Raw genomic sequence first — 17019 nt, 5'->3', positions numbered from 1 at the left:
AATTACATAAATATTGAAGCAGAGAAAGATGCAAGGCTATGAGAGCGCGTAGGGCAGTGGGATTAGTTTTGATTTGCTCTAGCAAATAGCCAGCACAGACATGATGGGCTGAATTGCCCCCTTCTGTGCTGTAAACCTCTAGTTTTATGGAGTTTAGGAGAATTTATTTTAATATATTATGGGGTCGAAGGCTCAATAATCTTCTGATTACTTCCATAATTTACCTTTTTGTGGTTTCAATGTAGCATAGATAAAATGTGATTGGCAAGAGTAATACCTTTACTAGCTCAAAAGGAAATCGCTCATGGAAAACTTTGTTGATTCTTGCTCCACCTGATAATTCTAACGTATCCACCTGATCATCCAATCCTTTAATTCTCTTGTCAAAGTCCACAGAAAACTGCTTTACCATCCTGATTGTTAGAAAGGGGGGAAAAAAACATGCTTAGTAATCATTTCTTGTAGGTGCGCAATAATTAAGGATGAGCCAATGACTTGATTTCTTTTTCCCCTTCAGTTTTCCCTCCTCCTCAAAACATTGGTGCCAATTTTCACTAGGGCATTAAGGGGCTATAAAATGGCCCGTTAACCCAGGCGATCAGCTCACCATAACATTCACAGAGACCTACCACTGGGCGCCCAAAGCGCCTGACTGAAACACAGCCTGAGGATTAGGAGGATTTTAGAATTCAGCAAAGGAAGACCAAGAAATTGATGAAGAAAGGGAAAATAGAATATGCGAGTAAACATAAGAACATAAGAAATAGGAGCAGGAGTAGGCCATACGGCCCCTCGGGCCTGCTCCGCCATTCAATAAGATCATGGCTGATCTGAATCTGGACTCGCGTCCACTTCCCTGCCCTCTCCCCGTAACCCCTAATTCCCTTATCTGCTAGGAAAATGTCTATCTCCATTTTAAATTTATTTAATGTTGCAGCTTCCACACCTCTCTGGGGTAGCAAATTCCATAGATTTACTACTCTCCGAGTGAAGAAGTTTCTCCTCATCTCAGTTTTGAAAGGGCAGCCCCTTATTCTAAGATTATGACCCCTAGTTCTAATCTCACCCATCAGTGGAAACATCCTCACCGCATCCACCCGATCAAGCCCCCTCACAATCTTATATGTTTCGATAAGATCGCCTCTCATTCTTCTGAACTCCAATGAGTAGAGGCCCAACCTACTCAACCTTTCCTCGTACGTCAACCCCCTCATCTCTGGAATCAACCGAGTGAACCTTCACTGAACCGCCTCGAGAGCAAGTATATCTTTTCTTAAATATGGAAACCAAAACTGCACGCAGTATTCCAGGTGTGGCCTCACCAATACCCTGTATAACTGCAGCAAGACTTCCCTGCTTTTATACTCCATCCCCCTTGCAATAAAAGCCAAGATTCCATTGGCCTTCCTGATCACCTGCTGCACCTGCATACTAACTTTTTGTGTTTCATGCACCAGGACCCCCAGATCCCTTTGTACTGTAGCACTTTGCAGTTTCTCTCCATTTAGATAATAACTTGCTCTTTGATTTTTTCTGCCAAAGTGCATAACCTCACACTTTCCAACATTATATTGCATCTGCCAAATCTCTGCCCACTCACTTAGCCTCTCTATGTCCTTTTGCAGGTTTTTTATGTCCTCCTCACTCACTGCTTTCCCTCCCATCTTTGTATCGTCGGCAAACTTGGATATGTTGCACTCGGTCCCTTCCTCCAAATCGTTAATATAGATTGTAAAGTGTTGGGGTCCCAGCACTGACCCCTGCAGAACACCACTAGTTACTGATTGCCAGCCCGAGAACGAACCATTTATCCCAACTCTTTGTTTTCTGTTAGATAGCCAATCTTCCACCCATGCCAGTATATTACCCCCAATCCCGTGATTTTTTATCTTGATCAGTAATCTTTTGTGTGGAACCTTGTCAAATGCCTTTTGGAAGTCCAAATACACTACATCCACTGGTTCCCCTTTATCCACCCTGTATGTTACATCCTAAAAGAATTCAAGCAAATTTGTCAAACATGACTTCCCCTTCGTAAAACCATGCTGACTCTGTCCTATTAAATTATGTTTATCCAAATGCTCTGTTACTGTATCCTTAATAATGGACTCCCAACATTTTGCCAACCACAGATGTTAAGCTAACTGGTCTATAGTTTCCAGCTTTTTGTCTACTTCCCTTCTTAAATAAGGGTGTTACATTAGCAGTTTTCCAATCTGCCGGGACCTTTCCTGAGTCCAGGGAGTTCTGGAAAATGATCACCAATGCATCCACAATCCCTACCGCCACTTCTCTCAGGACCCTAGGATGTAGGCCATCAGGTCCGGGGGATTTATCCGCCTTAAGCCCCATTATTTTACTGAGTACCATCTCCTTAGTGATTTTAATCATGTTTAGCTCCTCCTCCCCCATTGCCCCCTGTTTGTCCAGTGTTGGGACATTTTTAGTGTCCTCTATTGTAAAGACCGATACAAAATATTTGTTCAGCGTCTTTGCCATCTCCATGTTCCCCACCACTAGTTTCCCAGTCCCATCCTCTAAGGGACCAACGTTCACTTTAGCCACCCTTTTTCTTTTTATATAGCTGTAGAAACTCTTGCTATCTGTTTTTATATTTTTTGCTAGTTTACTTTCATAATCTATCTTCCCTTTCTTAGTTAATCTTTTAGTTATTGTTTGCTGGCTTTTAAATGCTTCCCAATCTTCTATCCTCCCACAAAATTTGGCTAATTTATATGCCCTTGTTTTCAGTCGAATACTATCCTTTATTACTTTACTAAGCCACGGATGGCTGTCTTTTCTTTTACTCCCCTTTTTCCTCAGTGGAATATATTTATCTTGAAAGATGTGAAATATCTCCTTGAATGTAGACCACTGCTCTTGTACCGTCTTACACTTTAATCTGTTTTCCCAGTCCATGTTAGTCAATTCTACTCTCATACCTTCATAGTCTCCTTTATTTAAGCTTAGTACGCTGGTTTGAGATCCAACTCTCTCACCCTCAAACTGAATTTGGAATTCAACCATATTATGGTCACTCATTCCAAGGGGATCCTTTACTAGGGCATTTTTTATTAATCCTGTCTCATTACACAGGACCAGATCTAAGATTGCCTGCCCCCTGGTTGGTTCAGTTACATACTGCTCAAGGAACCCGTCCCTAATACACTCTATGAACTCTTCCTCAATGCTGCCCTGCCCAATTTGATTAGTCCAGTCAATATGAAAGTTAAAATCCCCCATGATTATAGCTGTTCCCTTATTACAAGCCCCAACTATTTCCTGATTTATACTCCGACCAACAGAGTTGCAACTGTTAGGAGGCCTATAGACTACGCCCACTAGTGACTTTTTCCCCTTATTATTCCTTATCTCCACCCAAACTGTTTCACTATCCTGATCCTTTGACCCAATAACTAGCGAGAGATGTAAAAACAGACTGTAAAAGCTTCTATAGGTATGTAAAAAAGAAAAGATTAGAGAAAGTAAATGTGGGTCCTTTACAGGCTGAGACAGGAGAAATTATAATGGGGAATAAGGAAATGGCAGAGAAATTAAACAAATACTTTGTGTCTGTCTTCACGGAAGAAGATGCAAAAAATTTCCCGGAAATAGTGGACAACCAAGGGTCTAGCGAGAATGAGGAGCTAAAAGATATTAGGATTAGTAAAAAAGTAAGTACTGGAGAAATTAATGGGATAAATGCCCTGGACCTGATGGCCTACATCCTCGGGTTTTGAAAGAGTTGGCTATAGAGATAGTGGATGCACTGGTTGTCATTTTCCAAAATTCCATTGATACTAGAATGGTTCCCGCAGATTGGAAGGTAGCAAATGTAACCCCACTATTTAAGAAAGGAGGGAGAGAGAAAATGGGGAACTACAGACCAGTTAGCCTGACATCAGTAGTAGGGGAAATGCTAGAATCTATTATTAAGGATGTGGTAACAGGGCACTTAGAAAATAATAATAGGATAGGGCAGAATCAACACAGATTTATGAAAGGGAAATCATGTTTGACAAATCTGTTAAGAGTTCTTTGAGGTTGTAACTAGCAGAATAGATAAGGGGGAACCAGTGGATGTGGTGTATTAGGAATTTCAGAAGGCATTCGATAAGGTGCCACACAAGAGGTTATTAAACAAAATTAGGGCTCATGGGATTCGGGGTAATATACTAGCATGGGCTGAGGATTGGTTAATGGACAGAAAACAGAGAGTAGGAATAAACGGGTCATTTTCGGGTTGGCAGGCTGTAACTAGTGGGGTACCGCAAGGATCAGTGCTTGGCCCTCAGCTATTCACAATCTACATCAATGATTTGGATGAGGGGACCAAATGTAATGTATCCAAGTTTGCTGATGATACAAAGCTGGGTGGAAATGTAAGTTGTGAGGGATATAGACAGGCTAAGTGAGTGGGCAAGAACACGGCAAGTGGAAGATAATGTGGAGAAATGTCAAGTTATCCACTTTGGTAGGAAAAGTAGAAAAGCAGAGTATTTTTTAAATGGTGAGAAATTGGGAAATGTTGGTGTTCAGAGAGACCTGGGTGTCCTTGTACACGAATCACTGAAAGTTAACATGCAGGTACAGCAAGCAATTAGGAAAGCAAATGGTATGTTGGCCTTTATTACAAGAGGATTTGAGTATAAGATTAAAGACGTCTTACTGCAATTATATAGGGCCCTAGTGAGACCACACCTGGAGTATTGTGTACAGTTTTAGTCTCCTTCCCTAAGGAAGGATATACTTGCCATAGAGGGAGTGCAACGAATGTTCACCAGACTGGTTCCTGGGATGGGGGATTGTCCTATGAGGAGAGATTGAGTAGACTAGGCCTATATTCTCTGGAGTTTACAAGAATGACAGGTGATCTCATTGAAACATACAAAATTCTTACAGGGCTTGACAGGGTAGATGCAGGGAGGATGTTTCCCCTGGCTGGGGAATCTAGAACCAGGGGTCACAGTTTCAGGATAAGGGGTCGGCCATTTAGGACTGAGATGAGGAGAAATTTCTTCACTCAGAGGGTGGTGAATCTTTGGAATTCTCTACCCCAGAGGGCTGTGGAGGCTCAGTCGTTGAGTATATTCAAGACAGAGATCGATAGATTTTTGAATATTAAGGGAATCAAGGGATATGGGGACAGTTCAGGAAATTGAAGATGAGATAGAAGATCAGCCATGATCTTATTGAATGGCGGAGCAGGTTCGAAGGGCCAAATGGCCGACTCTTGCTCCTATTTCTTATGTTCTTACCATGTAAATCAGTATCCGAATGACGTAGTTAGGACCCCAATTGCAATTTTAAGGGACAAATTGCCAGAGCTTGCAGTGCGCACAATCCGCCCACGTGTACTGACATTCCAATCGAGAAACGGATAGAAAATACTGTGGGCCGCTGCCTCAGTATCGCACCCCCTCCCCCCATGCACCCACTTGTAGACCTCTGTCAGCATCCCAGCTAGCCAACATTGCACATCACAGCGCACATGCCAAATTCAAATGAGGCTGGGACTTTAACATCACAGCCGCCTCTTCACTGCTGGATTGGGTGACTGGCCAGTGCACTCTGCCCGGTGGCCATCCAATAGTCAAAATCGATCCCATTGACTCATGCAGGTGTAATATTTTGTTCTGTGCCATATATTGCCTGAACTTAACTTTGTTGATGTTGACTTTTTTTGTAATGTTAAATGCAGAATTTTTGTCTTAACATTAAGCCAGCCAACTTGAAACTAGGATGGTTGCCATGATATTTTGAAGTTTTACTTAGCTACCAGGGAGCGAGACATGTTATCATTGAAACTGCATATTTATGCACATTTCTATAGCTTTGAGACAATAAAAAAAAACTGTGGGGGGGGGGGGGGGGAAGAGAGTCATTGACAAACATCCTAGGTTATCAGCAAAAATGATTCTCATTTAATATTGCTAGCCAGCTATTCTGGCTTAATTGAACAATGACACATTATTCGAAGGGTGGGTCCAATCTGAACCCTTGGTGATTGACAGCTTGGGAGGTCAGCACCTGCACAAATGGCATTTATCCAGTTGCCACAATAATGATCAGAATACAGGAAACTTTGTGTTATCCGGAGGCGAACCGTCCGGCAAGCTGGAGCCACCGGCAAAAATCAGGAGCCGTTTTTTATTCTTTTCGTTTCTTTTCTTTGCTTTTTTTGAACAGGCAAGCTCTGCAACGTCTGTAGCTAAGTAACAGCTTCAGCTAGAGACGCTACAGAGACGCTTGCCGACTGTTTAGAGGCTGTTGCTAAGCAACAGGGTTTGTTGATTGTTTCAACATTAGCTCTGGAGTGTACGGCAGTTTTGAGGGAACGGCAGCAGCTCGGTCCCGTCGGTGCCGGATAGCACAAAGTTTCCTGTATCATGAACTGAACTGCGTTTTTCCATTATACAGTCAAGTCAACCACACAAATTTCAGTAGTTTCGTTATTTTTCACAGACAATAACATAAGAAGAATCCAATAGATTTTTGGGCTCATTTTCTAAGTAGCTTTGCCATGACCATTAAATTTAACAGTCTCACATGTTGCTTTTACAAAATACCAAGTTTTAGACATGTTTCTAATGTAAAATGCTCAGAAAAATATGATTTAATTTCATTTTCAATCTATGCCAAGGCACTACATTTTCTGAAATAACAACAGAAAATTCTGGAAAACTCAGCATGTCAGGCAGCATCCGTGGAGAGAGAAACAGAGTTAACGTTTTAGGTCGATGACCTTTCATCAGAACTGGAAAAAGTTAGAGAAGTAACAGGTTTTAAGCAGGTGCAGAGGCAGGGAAAGGTGGGGGGAGGGGAGGAAGGAACTAAAGGGACAGTCTGTGCTAGGATTGAAGGCAGGAGAGATTAAATGTTGCAAATGGGGATTCCCCTCTAACGTGGTTGGTATGGCCCTCGACCGTTTCCGTTCCATTTCCCAGACTTCTGCTCTCACCCCTTCTCCCTCCCAGAACCACAATAGGGTTCCCCTTGTCCTCACCTTTCACGCCACTAGCCTCCACATTTAACAGATCATCCTCTGCCATTTCCACCACCTCCAACGTGATCCCACCAACAAACGCATCTTCCCCTCCCCTCCCCTTTCAGCATTCCGAAGGGACCGCTCCTCAATCACCCCCAACAGCCCCTCCTCTCCCCACGGCACTTTCCCATGCAAGTGCAGGAGATGCAACACCTGCCCTTTTTCCTCCTCCCTTCCCACTGTCCAAGGCCCCAAACATCCCTTCCAGGTGAAACAATGATTTACTTGTACTTCTTGCAATTTAGTATGCTGTATTCGCTGCTCATGATGCGCTCTCCTCTACACTGGGGAGACCAAACGCAGATTGGGTGACAGCTTTGCGGAATACCTTCATTCAGTCCGTAAGGGTGACCCCGAGCTTCCAGTCGCCTGTCACTTTAATTCTCCGCTCCACTCCCACTCTGTCCTCGGCCTCTTACACTGTTCCAATGAAGCTCAACATAAGCTCGAGGAACAGCACCTCATCTTTCGATTAGGCACTTTACAGCCTTCTGGACTCAACATTGAGTTCAACAATTTCAGACTATAACCCCCACCCCCATTTTTTCAGGCGGCAGCTGTTGATCATTCTGCCATCCCCATTTGCAACATTTAATTTCTCCTGCCTTCAATCCTAGCACAGACTGTCCCTTTAATTCCTTCCTCCCCTCCCCCTCTCCCTGCCTCTGCACCTGCTTAAAATCTGTTACATCTTTAACTTTTTCCAGTTCTGACGAAGGGTCACAGACCTGAAACGTTAACTCTGTTTCTCTCTCCACGGATGCTGCCTGGCCTGCTGAGTGTTTCCAGCATTTTCTGTTGTTATTTCAGATTTTCAGCATCCGCAGTATTTTGCTATTTCACTAAATTTTCTGATTCTCTAACAATTGGATTCAGTGGTTTCATAAAAATTTTAATTGCCACTGTATGACTGGATGTTTAACACAAACTGAATAAACAGCAGTGAAAACCAACAAAAGTTAAGCAGTTGGTGCTTGCAATTCTGATGCAACATGCAGCTCATTAAAAACTGCACGTCCAATGTGCAGTGTATGTACCCGTCTATCTTTAAGGGAACTATTGAAAGTAACCGTCTACCTTTAAGGGAACTACTTTAGGTGTGGCACTATTTGTTTGGCTTCTGTATACTGTAATACCAATAGTGACCACACCAGTATATAAGTGTTGTAGCAGGATTGCTGGGGCAGATTCGCCCGGACCTTCAAATAGTAAAGACCTATTTTGTTTGTTACTTCTGAAGTCTGTGTATTTATTAACTGCACAACCCACAGACTTTACAGTGGCGACGAGTCCGATCGTACCCTGCGGCAAGATTACCAAAGCAAGAAGAGCGTCGAAGAGAGGCAACCGCCCTCGTCGTGCTGCTGGAAGAAAACACGAGGCTGCAGCAGGAGAAAGGTGGAAGACTTTAGCAACAAAAGCTTCCGTCTGCAACAGGCACTGACTACCCTTCTACCACGGTGCGGAGTGAGCCGATCAGCAGGGAACAAGGCGGCCGAAGAGACTGTGAGTAGGGGAAGGTGTAGAGAATATCTGGAGGATAAGGGCAGAGCACTCGACCTCGGTCGAGGGGGAGCTGTGCCGGCCAAAAGTCGGGTCCAACGGCGTCGGGTGACAGCCGGACCGTGATCGGCGGGAAAAATCCGGGCAGCGACCGCAGCCACGAAGCGCTGAGCCTGCGAGTAGGCGCGGGAGGAGAAACCCAGCCGCAGCCGGGGAGGGAAACACCGGTCTGCGAGAGGGCTGGGGAGGCGAACGGGAACCGTGCGGGTGAGAGCCGGGTGCGGAGAGAGAGACTGCGAGGAGCCAGTCCAGCGGCTGAGCTGTTCTCCACCAACCGGGTACTCAGAGCCGGCAAAACCGAACGTGCGGGAGTGGGTGAGAGACACAGCCGAAAACGGGGTGAGAGACTGCGCGAGAGCCAGTCCAGCGGCTGAACTGTTCTCCACCAACGGGGTACCCAGGGCTGGTAGCACCGAACGTGCGGGTGAGAGAGCGACAGAGCCGGGTACGGAAGAGAGAGACTGCGTGAGAGCCAGTCCAGCGGCTGAACTGTCCTCCGTTAACGGGGTGTACCCAGCGCCGGTAGAGCGGTGCGGGCGGGAGGAAAAGACATAGCCGAGTAAGGGGAGCTGTGCGGAAGCCAGCCAGCGGCTGAACCTGTCCGCTGTGGGGGAAGCGTACCCCTTCCACCGGGAAGAAACGCGGGAAGCCGCCATTAGGCGGAGAAGACGCCAGAAGCGGGAAACCGCCATTGAAGTGGGCGGGGCGAGAAAGGAAGAGCGGGAAACCGCCATTTTCGCGGGAAAACCGCCATCTTGATTGACATACCGCCATTGAAGTGGGCGGGGAGAGAAGGAAAGAGCGGGAAACCGCCGATTTCGCGGGAAAACCGCCATCTTAGAAACAAACAAATAAATAAGAATACTTAAAGAAATACTGGTGCTGCTCCCAAGGGAAGAAAAATGCCTAAGCGAGGGAATATTAACGACTTTAATTCTGAAATAGAAGACTGGGCCACGTACGTGGAACGCATAGAGATCTATTGCGAAGCCAACAAAATAGAGGAAGACGACAAGGCGATAACATTGCTAAACTCGATGGGGGCAAAAACATACGGGCTCTGGAAGCATCTAATAGCACCAAATAAACCAGCGGATCAGACCTTCGAAGAGATTGTGGCTGTGCTGAAGGACCACATGAACCCCACACCGCTGATGCTGGCTGAACGATTCAAATTCTACGCAAGAACGCAGAAGAAAGACGAAAGCAATGCGGAATACTTGGTCGAACTGCGTAGGCTAGCGAAATACTGCCAGTTCGGAGGGAATCTGACAGAAGCGCTGCGGGACAAGTTCGTATGCGGATTGTCCAAAGAAGGGACGCAGAAGCGACTACCAGAAGAGAACGACCTCACACTGGACAGGGCTGTCCTTATAGCTGCATCGCACGAAGCCGCAGCGAAAGGAGCGGCGGAAATGCAACTAAAGGCGGCGGCACTCGGGGTGGACCAAATTACTTCAAGCACAACAAAATGCTACCGTTGTGTGAAGACAACGCATGACCAGAATCAATGCTGGTTTAAGAACCAAGAGTGTAGGAAATGTGGCAAACTGGGTCACATCGCGAAGGTATGCCGGTCCGGGAAAAAGACCAATAATCAAAGGAAGCCACCACAAGAAAAGTACAACAAGGTACACAAGGTGGCTGAGAAGAGTTCAGACGAACAGAATTCAGACTCAGTCCCAAACAACCAGGAGCTGGGTAGGCTGAGAATCCACAATGTGGGTAAAGAAACGGATCTACAGGCCATCTGGGTCATACTAAAAATAGCTGGAGTCCAAGTAAGAATGGAGCTGGACACTGGATCAGCTCTATCAGTCATCAACCGAAGGGACTACCACCGGCTATTCTCTCACATACCTTTAAGAAATACCAAGTTCGTATTACAGACATACACGGGGCATAACGTATACCCCGTGGGGAAAATAAGAGTCAAGGTGAGAGATAGGGGTAAAGAACACCCAAGAATGAACTTGTACGTATTACCTGAGGGAGGACCACCACTTCTAGGGCGGGAGTGGATTAAGAAAATAGACATGGAATGGCATTACCTAAAAGCCATAATGAGGGAGGACTCGGTGCAAGCTATTAGCTCAGATTCTGAAATGGATGATGATAAGACCAAGTCGAATATGGAAGACAAGGCTAAAAGGGACTTGCCGACGATGGGAAAGAAAACGAAGACATGCAGAAGGACTTATGGTACCAAGAAGAATAAAGCTACAGAGCAGAACTCCAGGTTGACAGAGAATTCTGAGCCTGTTCAAGCAAAGGATTCATCCATGACGGAAGAACACCGAGCTCGGACGCAAACGTATGTCAAAGTACGACAACAATTGGAACAGTTGAGTGACCGTCTCGTACAAGAGATGAAAAATATGGAAAGGTTCTGGGACACCGAATGGGAGAACCTGGAAAGACTACAGAGACAGCTAGCTCAAGCAGAGAGCGACCATAGAGCCATCGTGGTCAAATACCAATCACATTCCCCTGATGCTGTTCAGGAACTAGAATATTTACAGAATGAACCAAAGGAAGAGGAATCTTCAGGGAGCCAGGATTTTATTCCAGTTCTTCTCTACGACTCCTTACAAGCAGAGTGTGAGAAGTTGAAAGAACAGTATGAACAGGCCCAGGCTACAATTCTGGAGGGGGTTAACTCGGCAGCCTCCGAAAAGCTAGTTTCAGTAGAAGCATATGAACAACTAAAGGTTGAACATGAGCAAGAAGTCCAAAGGCTGCAGGAAATTCTTGATGAGCTCAAGGCCAAGACAGACTCATCGGTAGGAGCTCCATCCATAGATGAGAAATTAGAGGTGAAATTCATGGCAGAGCATGAAAGACAGGATGTCCAAGAACTTATAAAAACATTGAAGGACACCCAAGACAAATATGAGGCGGCAATGACCGAGGTTCAACAACTTGAAGAACAGATTCAACTGGGAATCCTTTCAGTGGAAGAACAGGACACTGTAAGAATGGTCCCTGAACATGAACTAGAGAGCATCAGGGCGCAACTTTTCCGAGCGCTGAAAGCCAAAGTTCAAGAGGAACGTAAGGTGGAAGTATTGGAGAAAGAGGTGGAGGAAATGGAGAAGACTCTGATCCACCGTGTTCCCAGGGAAGAGTTAACGGTCAGCCAACTCCTTCATATGCTGAAAGACAAGACTCTGCAAGGGGAACAATCTGAACACGAGCTTCAATCTTCAGGGGGAACGAGTTCGGAGCTCTCAAAGGTCACGGAGATAGCCGAGGTGGCAACACAAATTTTACAAGGATGCCAAAAGTACGTTGAATCACGTCAAGGTGAACAGAAGAATGTGGAAACCGTTACTTCAGTAGAAGGGTTAAATAGCCTGATAACGCAATTACCGATGGAAAGGAAGGTATTGAACTCACAAATGAGGTCCGTCGTGAAGGAATGGCAGATAACCCAGGAAGAGCGGGATGAATATGAATGCATGAAGAAGGCTTTTCAAGAAAGATGTTTAGGGAAGGAACCACCGTCAGCTAACGTCCAGACGGGTGAGGAGGAAGAAGAAGTCTCTCTCGCTGGCCTAACTCAGGACGAACCCGAATATTACCATGATCTGTTGAGTGACACTGAATATTACGAGGATGTGGTCTGCCCAGCTTGTGATGAAAACTCTCAAAGTGCTGAAATCCGGAGGAAGCACTTAAGGTCTAAGGAACATAGAGAGTTGGTGGCGCTACAGCTGGCAGCCGAGAAAGGAGCTCCGAGAGTTTCAAAAAGGCAGAAAAGGAAAAGAAGAAGCAGAAGATAATAACTGTCTAAAATATTAGCACTTCTACCATTCCAGGCGGGACATTACGAAAGGAGCTAAATTAGTTGAAAAACTGGAAAATGTCAAGACAGCCAGTTGGTTGTAAAAGTCCGCACTGCTGGTTCAACAGGATGAAGGTTCAAGCTGTTACGTCAAGAAAAAGGCTATGGAGGAGTCACGCTAGCCAGGTAATCCGGCTACACCAAAGAAATGTTGTTCGGAACGAGTCAAGATCAGAGACTGAATCTATGAACTGTTTCCGCAGAGACTGAACCTGTGAACTGTTTCCACCGAGATTATATTTGTAAATTGTTTTATATGACATTGACTCCACCGAGATTATATCTGTAATTTGTTTTATAGGAAGTTGAAGATATGTATGTTTAACGGGGACTCTAAGTAATAAGCTAAAAAGGGAGGATTGTAGTGTATGTACCCGTCTATCTTTAAGGGAACTATTGAATTTAACCGTCTACCTTTAAGGGAACTACTTTAGGTGTGGCACTATTTGTTTGGCTTCTGTATACTGTAATACCGATAGTGACCACACCAGTATATAAGTGTTGTAGCAGGATTGCTGGGGCAGATTCGCCCGGACCTTCGAATAGTAAAGACCTGTTTTGTTTGTTACTTCTGAAGTCTGTGTATTTATTAACTGCACAACCCACAGACTTTACACAATGCTTCAAGAGAAATAGAGGCTGCGAATTTAATAGAGGCGGTGGGTTGGAGTCGGGTTGCCTGGTGGGCGGGTTCCAGTCCCGCTTCTGGTTTCAGCCGCTCCCAATTTCCGATTTTAGTTTAATAGCCCTAATTAGCCCAGTTGTGCGCGCTGGCTGGTCTAATGAGTGGGAACGCGTCTATTGCTCTCCACTAATGACGTCATTGCTGCAGTTGTTTTCAAGGGGCCCATGTAGCCTCAGCCTCTCATTTCTCCTTTCTGCTGCTGTTTGAATGGGCCCAGGCTACAATGACTGCTGCCAAAGCCAAGGCTGCTCCAAGGTTCAATGAGGACTCCCTCCAAGCTCTTGTGGAGGGAGTAAGAGGTCGCAGGGAGATTCTGAAATAACAGAAAATGCAGGAAATACTCAGCAGGCCAGGCAGCATCCGTGGAGAGGGAAACAGAGTTAACGTTTCAGGTCTGGGCCCCTTCATCAGAACTGGAAAAAGCTGGAGATGTAACAGATATTAAGCAGGTGCAGAGACAGCGGGGCGGGGGGGGGGGGGGGAGGAAGGAATTGAAAGAACATCCTATACTTTTGTAAGAGGCAGGAAAGATAAAATGTTGCAAATGGGAATGGCAAAAATCATACTGCATGAAAAATGGGGGCAGGGATAATTACCTGAAATTGTTGAACTCAATGTTGAGTCCGGCAGGCTGCAAAGTGCCTAATCGAAAGATGAGGTGCTGTTCCTCGAGCTTACGTTGAGCTTCATTGGAACAATGTATTAGGCCGAGGACAGAGAGATCAGAGTGGGAGTGAAGCGGTGAATTAAAGTGACAGGCGACCGGAAGCTCAGGGTCACCCTTACGGACTGAACGGAGGTGTTCCGCTAAGCAGTCACCCAATCTGTGTTTGGTCTCCCCAATGTAGAGGAGACCGCATCGTGAGCAGCGAATACAGTATAATGGCCCAGAACTTGGTGTCGGGGGCTTGCCGCGCGTGCAAGCCCCCGATGTGCACTTACCCGGCGCACCGACATCTGAAACCTGGCCCGCAGTGGATTTCCTGTCAGTGGCCAGGTTCTGATGTCGGCGTGCTGTGCTAACCTGGCCCAGCGGCGTAGTTAGTGCGATGTGCCGGCTGGGATCAAGTGAGCACTGTTCAGCCAATCAGGGGAGGGGAAACTTCATTCATAAGTTTGAGAGTAAGAACTGTCAAACTCATGAGAAGTACTGCACCCCAAAACACTACTTAAACTTTAAATAAAATTTTAAAAAACATCCCAATCATTAAATTAAGTATAAATAAGTTTAAAAAAATAATTTAAATAATAATTTTTTTTTTTGAAAAAAAATAAATTTTTAATGAAAAGGGTCTAAAACTAAACTTACCTTTTGTAGATTCTTTAAAATAATAAACCTGTGGGAAAAAAAATTCTAAATTGCACTAAAACACCACTTACCTGTAAAAATAAATACTTACGTGTGCTTTTTACAAGCGTAAAGACCGGAGGCCTTTAGACATGCGCAAATCCCCCAAAACAGAGGAAATCCAAGACGCACGCGCTGCCCCCTACAGCGCACGCGCTAGCCTCTTCACCTCTTGGGTTAGAGGAGAGGAAATGCTGGTTTTCAGCGCATGCGCTATGCATGCTGAAAACCGGCATTTCCTCCGGCCAGACGCGTGAGTACCCCTTCCGTACTCACGCGTTTGGGGAGGAATTACTGCCCCATTAAATTGCAAGAAGTACAAGTAAATCGCTGTTTCACCTGGAAGGGGTGTTTGGGGCCCTGGACAGTGGGAAGGGAGGAGGTAAAAGGGCATGTGTTGCATCTCCTGCGCTTGCACGGGAAGGTGCCAGGGGAAGGAGAAGGGCTGTTGGGGGTGATTGAGGAGTGGACCAGGGTGTCGCGGAAGGGAGTGGTCCCTTCGGAATGCTGAAAGGGGAGGTGAGGGGAAGATGTGTTTGGTGGTGGGATCACGTTGGCGGTGGCGAAAATGGCGAAGGATGATCCGTTGAATGTGGAGGCTGGTGGGGTGAAAGGTGAGGACAAGGGGAACTCCATCGTGGTTCTGGGAGGGAGGGGAAGGGGTGAGAGCAGAAGTGCGGGAAATAGAATGGACACGGTCAAGGGCCGTGTCAACCACGGTAGAGGGGAATCCTCGGTTGAGGAAAAAGGAAGACATGTCGGAAGCATTGGTATGGAAGGTGGCATCGTCAGAACAGACGCGGCGGAGATGGAGAAACTGGGAGAATGGAATAGAGTCCTTACAGGGGTGGGAGGAAGTGTCCAGGTAGCTGTGGGAGTCGATGGGCTTGTAGTGGATGTTTGTCGAAAGCCGATCGCCAGAAATGGAGACGGAGAAGTCAAGGAAGGGAAGGGAAGAGTCGGAGATGGACCATGTGAAGGTGAGGGAAGGGTGGAAATTGGAAGTAAAGTGAATGAACTTATCTAGTTCAGGGCGAGAGCAGGAAACGGCACCAATACAGTCATCGATGTACCGGAAAAAGAGGTGAGGGAGGGGACCTGAGTAGGACTGGAACAAAGAATGCTCCACATATCCCATGAACAGGCAGGCATAGCTAGGGCCCATGCAGGTTCCCATAGCAACACCTTTAATTTGGAGGAAGTGAGTGGAGTCAGAGGAGAAGCTGTTCAATGTGAGAACAAGTTCAACCAGGCGGAGGAGGGTGGTGGTGGATGGGGTCTGGTTGGGCCTCTGTTCAAGGAAGAAACGGAGCGTCCGAAGGCCGTCCTGGTGGGGGATGGAGGTGTAGAGGGATTGGACGTCCATAGTGAAAAGGAGACGGTTGGGGCCAGGAAACTGGAAACTGTTAAAGTGACGGAGGGCGTCGGAAGAGTTGCGAATGTAGGTGGGAAGAGACTGGACAAGGGGAGAAAAAATAGAGTCGAGATAGGAAGAGATAAGTTCCGTGAGGCAAGAACAGGCTGAAACGATGGGTCTACCAGGGCAGTCCTGTTTGTGGATCTTGGGAAGGAGGTAGAAGCGGGCTGTGCGGGGCTGGGGGACTATGAGGTTGGCGGCCATGGAGGGGAGATCTCCAGAGGAGATGAGGTCAGTGACACACTTGGAAACAATGGCTTGATGTTTGCTAGTGGGGTCATGGTCCAGGTGGAGGTAGGTGTTGGAGAGTTGGCGTTCAGCTTCCACACGGTAGAGGTTGGTTCGCCAAACAACAACAGCACCACCCTTATCAGCAGGTTTAATGATAATGTTAGGGTTGGATCGGAGAGAACGGAGTGCTGCAAGTTCAGAGGGAGGTAGGTTGGAGTGAGATGGGGAGCAGAGAAATGGAGATGGCCGATGTCACGTCGGCAGTTAGCAGTGAAAAGATCTAGAGAGGGTAAGAGGCCAGAGGGAGGGGTCCAAGCAGAAGGAGAATTTAGAAAGTGGGAGAAAAGATCAGCCGTGCGGGGGGAAGACTCCTGGCCAGAGAAGTGGGCACGGAGACGAAGACGGAAGAAGATTCAGGGAGATTCTGTTCCCTCGCGATGGCCGGAGGAAGCCTCCTCAGCAAACAAAGGCAGCCTGGCTGCACATTGCTGAGGAATTAAGCGCTAGGTCCTTATGTTCACGCACCTGAGTCCAGTGCCAAAAATGGTTTAATGATCTTCTGCGATCATCAAAGGTGAGCATCACATCACACTTACCTTCAATCTGCTTCCCTTCTCATCACTAACACTCTGCTTTGTAAGCCTGCTCCTCCACATCCCACTTTACCCTTACTTCCCTTGCACCCTTACCTATCCATCTCTCGCTCTGTACTGAATTTCTTCACCATCCTACTATGCACCCCTCACACTCGCTCTCACTGTTATGCAATGACAACTAACAACGCACAGGGAGGTAGCTTCCTCTTGGCACCTCACTCCATCTTGGTCTCCCTCTAAGCTTCTATGTTATGTATTCTTCACAGTCACTCCATCACTCTCGC

General features: G+C 46.3%; 1 protein-coding gene across 1 annotated transcript in view; it reads right to left on the bottom strand.

The window, feature by feature from the left end:
• The window catches only part of dnm3a (dynamin 3a), a 452439-nt gene that overhangs the window by 218220 nt on the left and 217200 nt on the right, over positions 1-17019 (bottom strand). The window contains exon 8 of the mRNA XM_085978004.1: positions 278-413. Within this exon, the coding sequence (XP_085834130.1) occupies positions 278-413 (136 nt within the window). The remainder of the gene's footprint in view (positions 1-277; positions 414-17019) is intronic.

Source organism: Somniosus microcephalus, chromosome 3, assembly GCF_052327205.1.
Source record: "Somniosus microcephalus isolate GS21.2 chromosome 3, FLI_Smic_1.0, whole genome shotgun sequence".
In the NCBI taxonomy this organism is placed as follows: Eukaryota; Metazoa; Chordata; class Chondrichthyes; order Squaliformes; family Somniosidae; genus Somniosus; species Somniosus microcephalus.
Note: the sequence above shows the minus strand (reverse complement) of the source record. Positions and strands in the feature narration are given on the sequence as shown.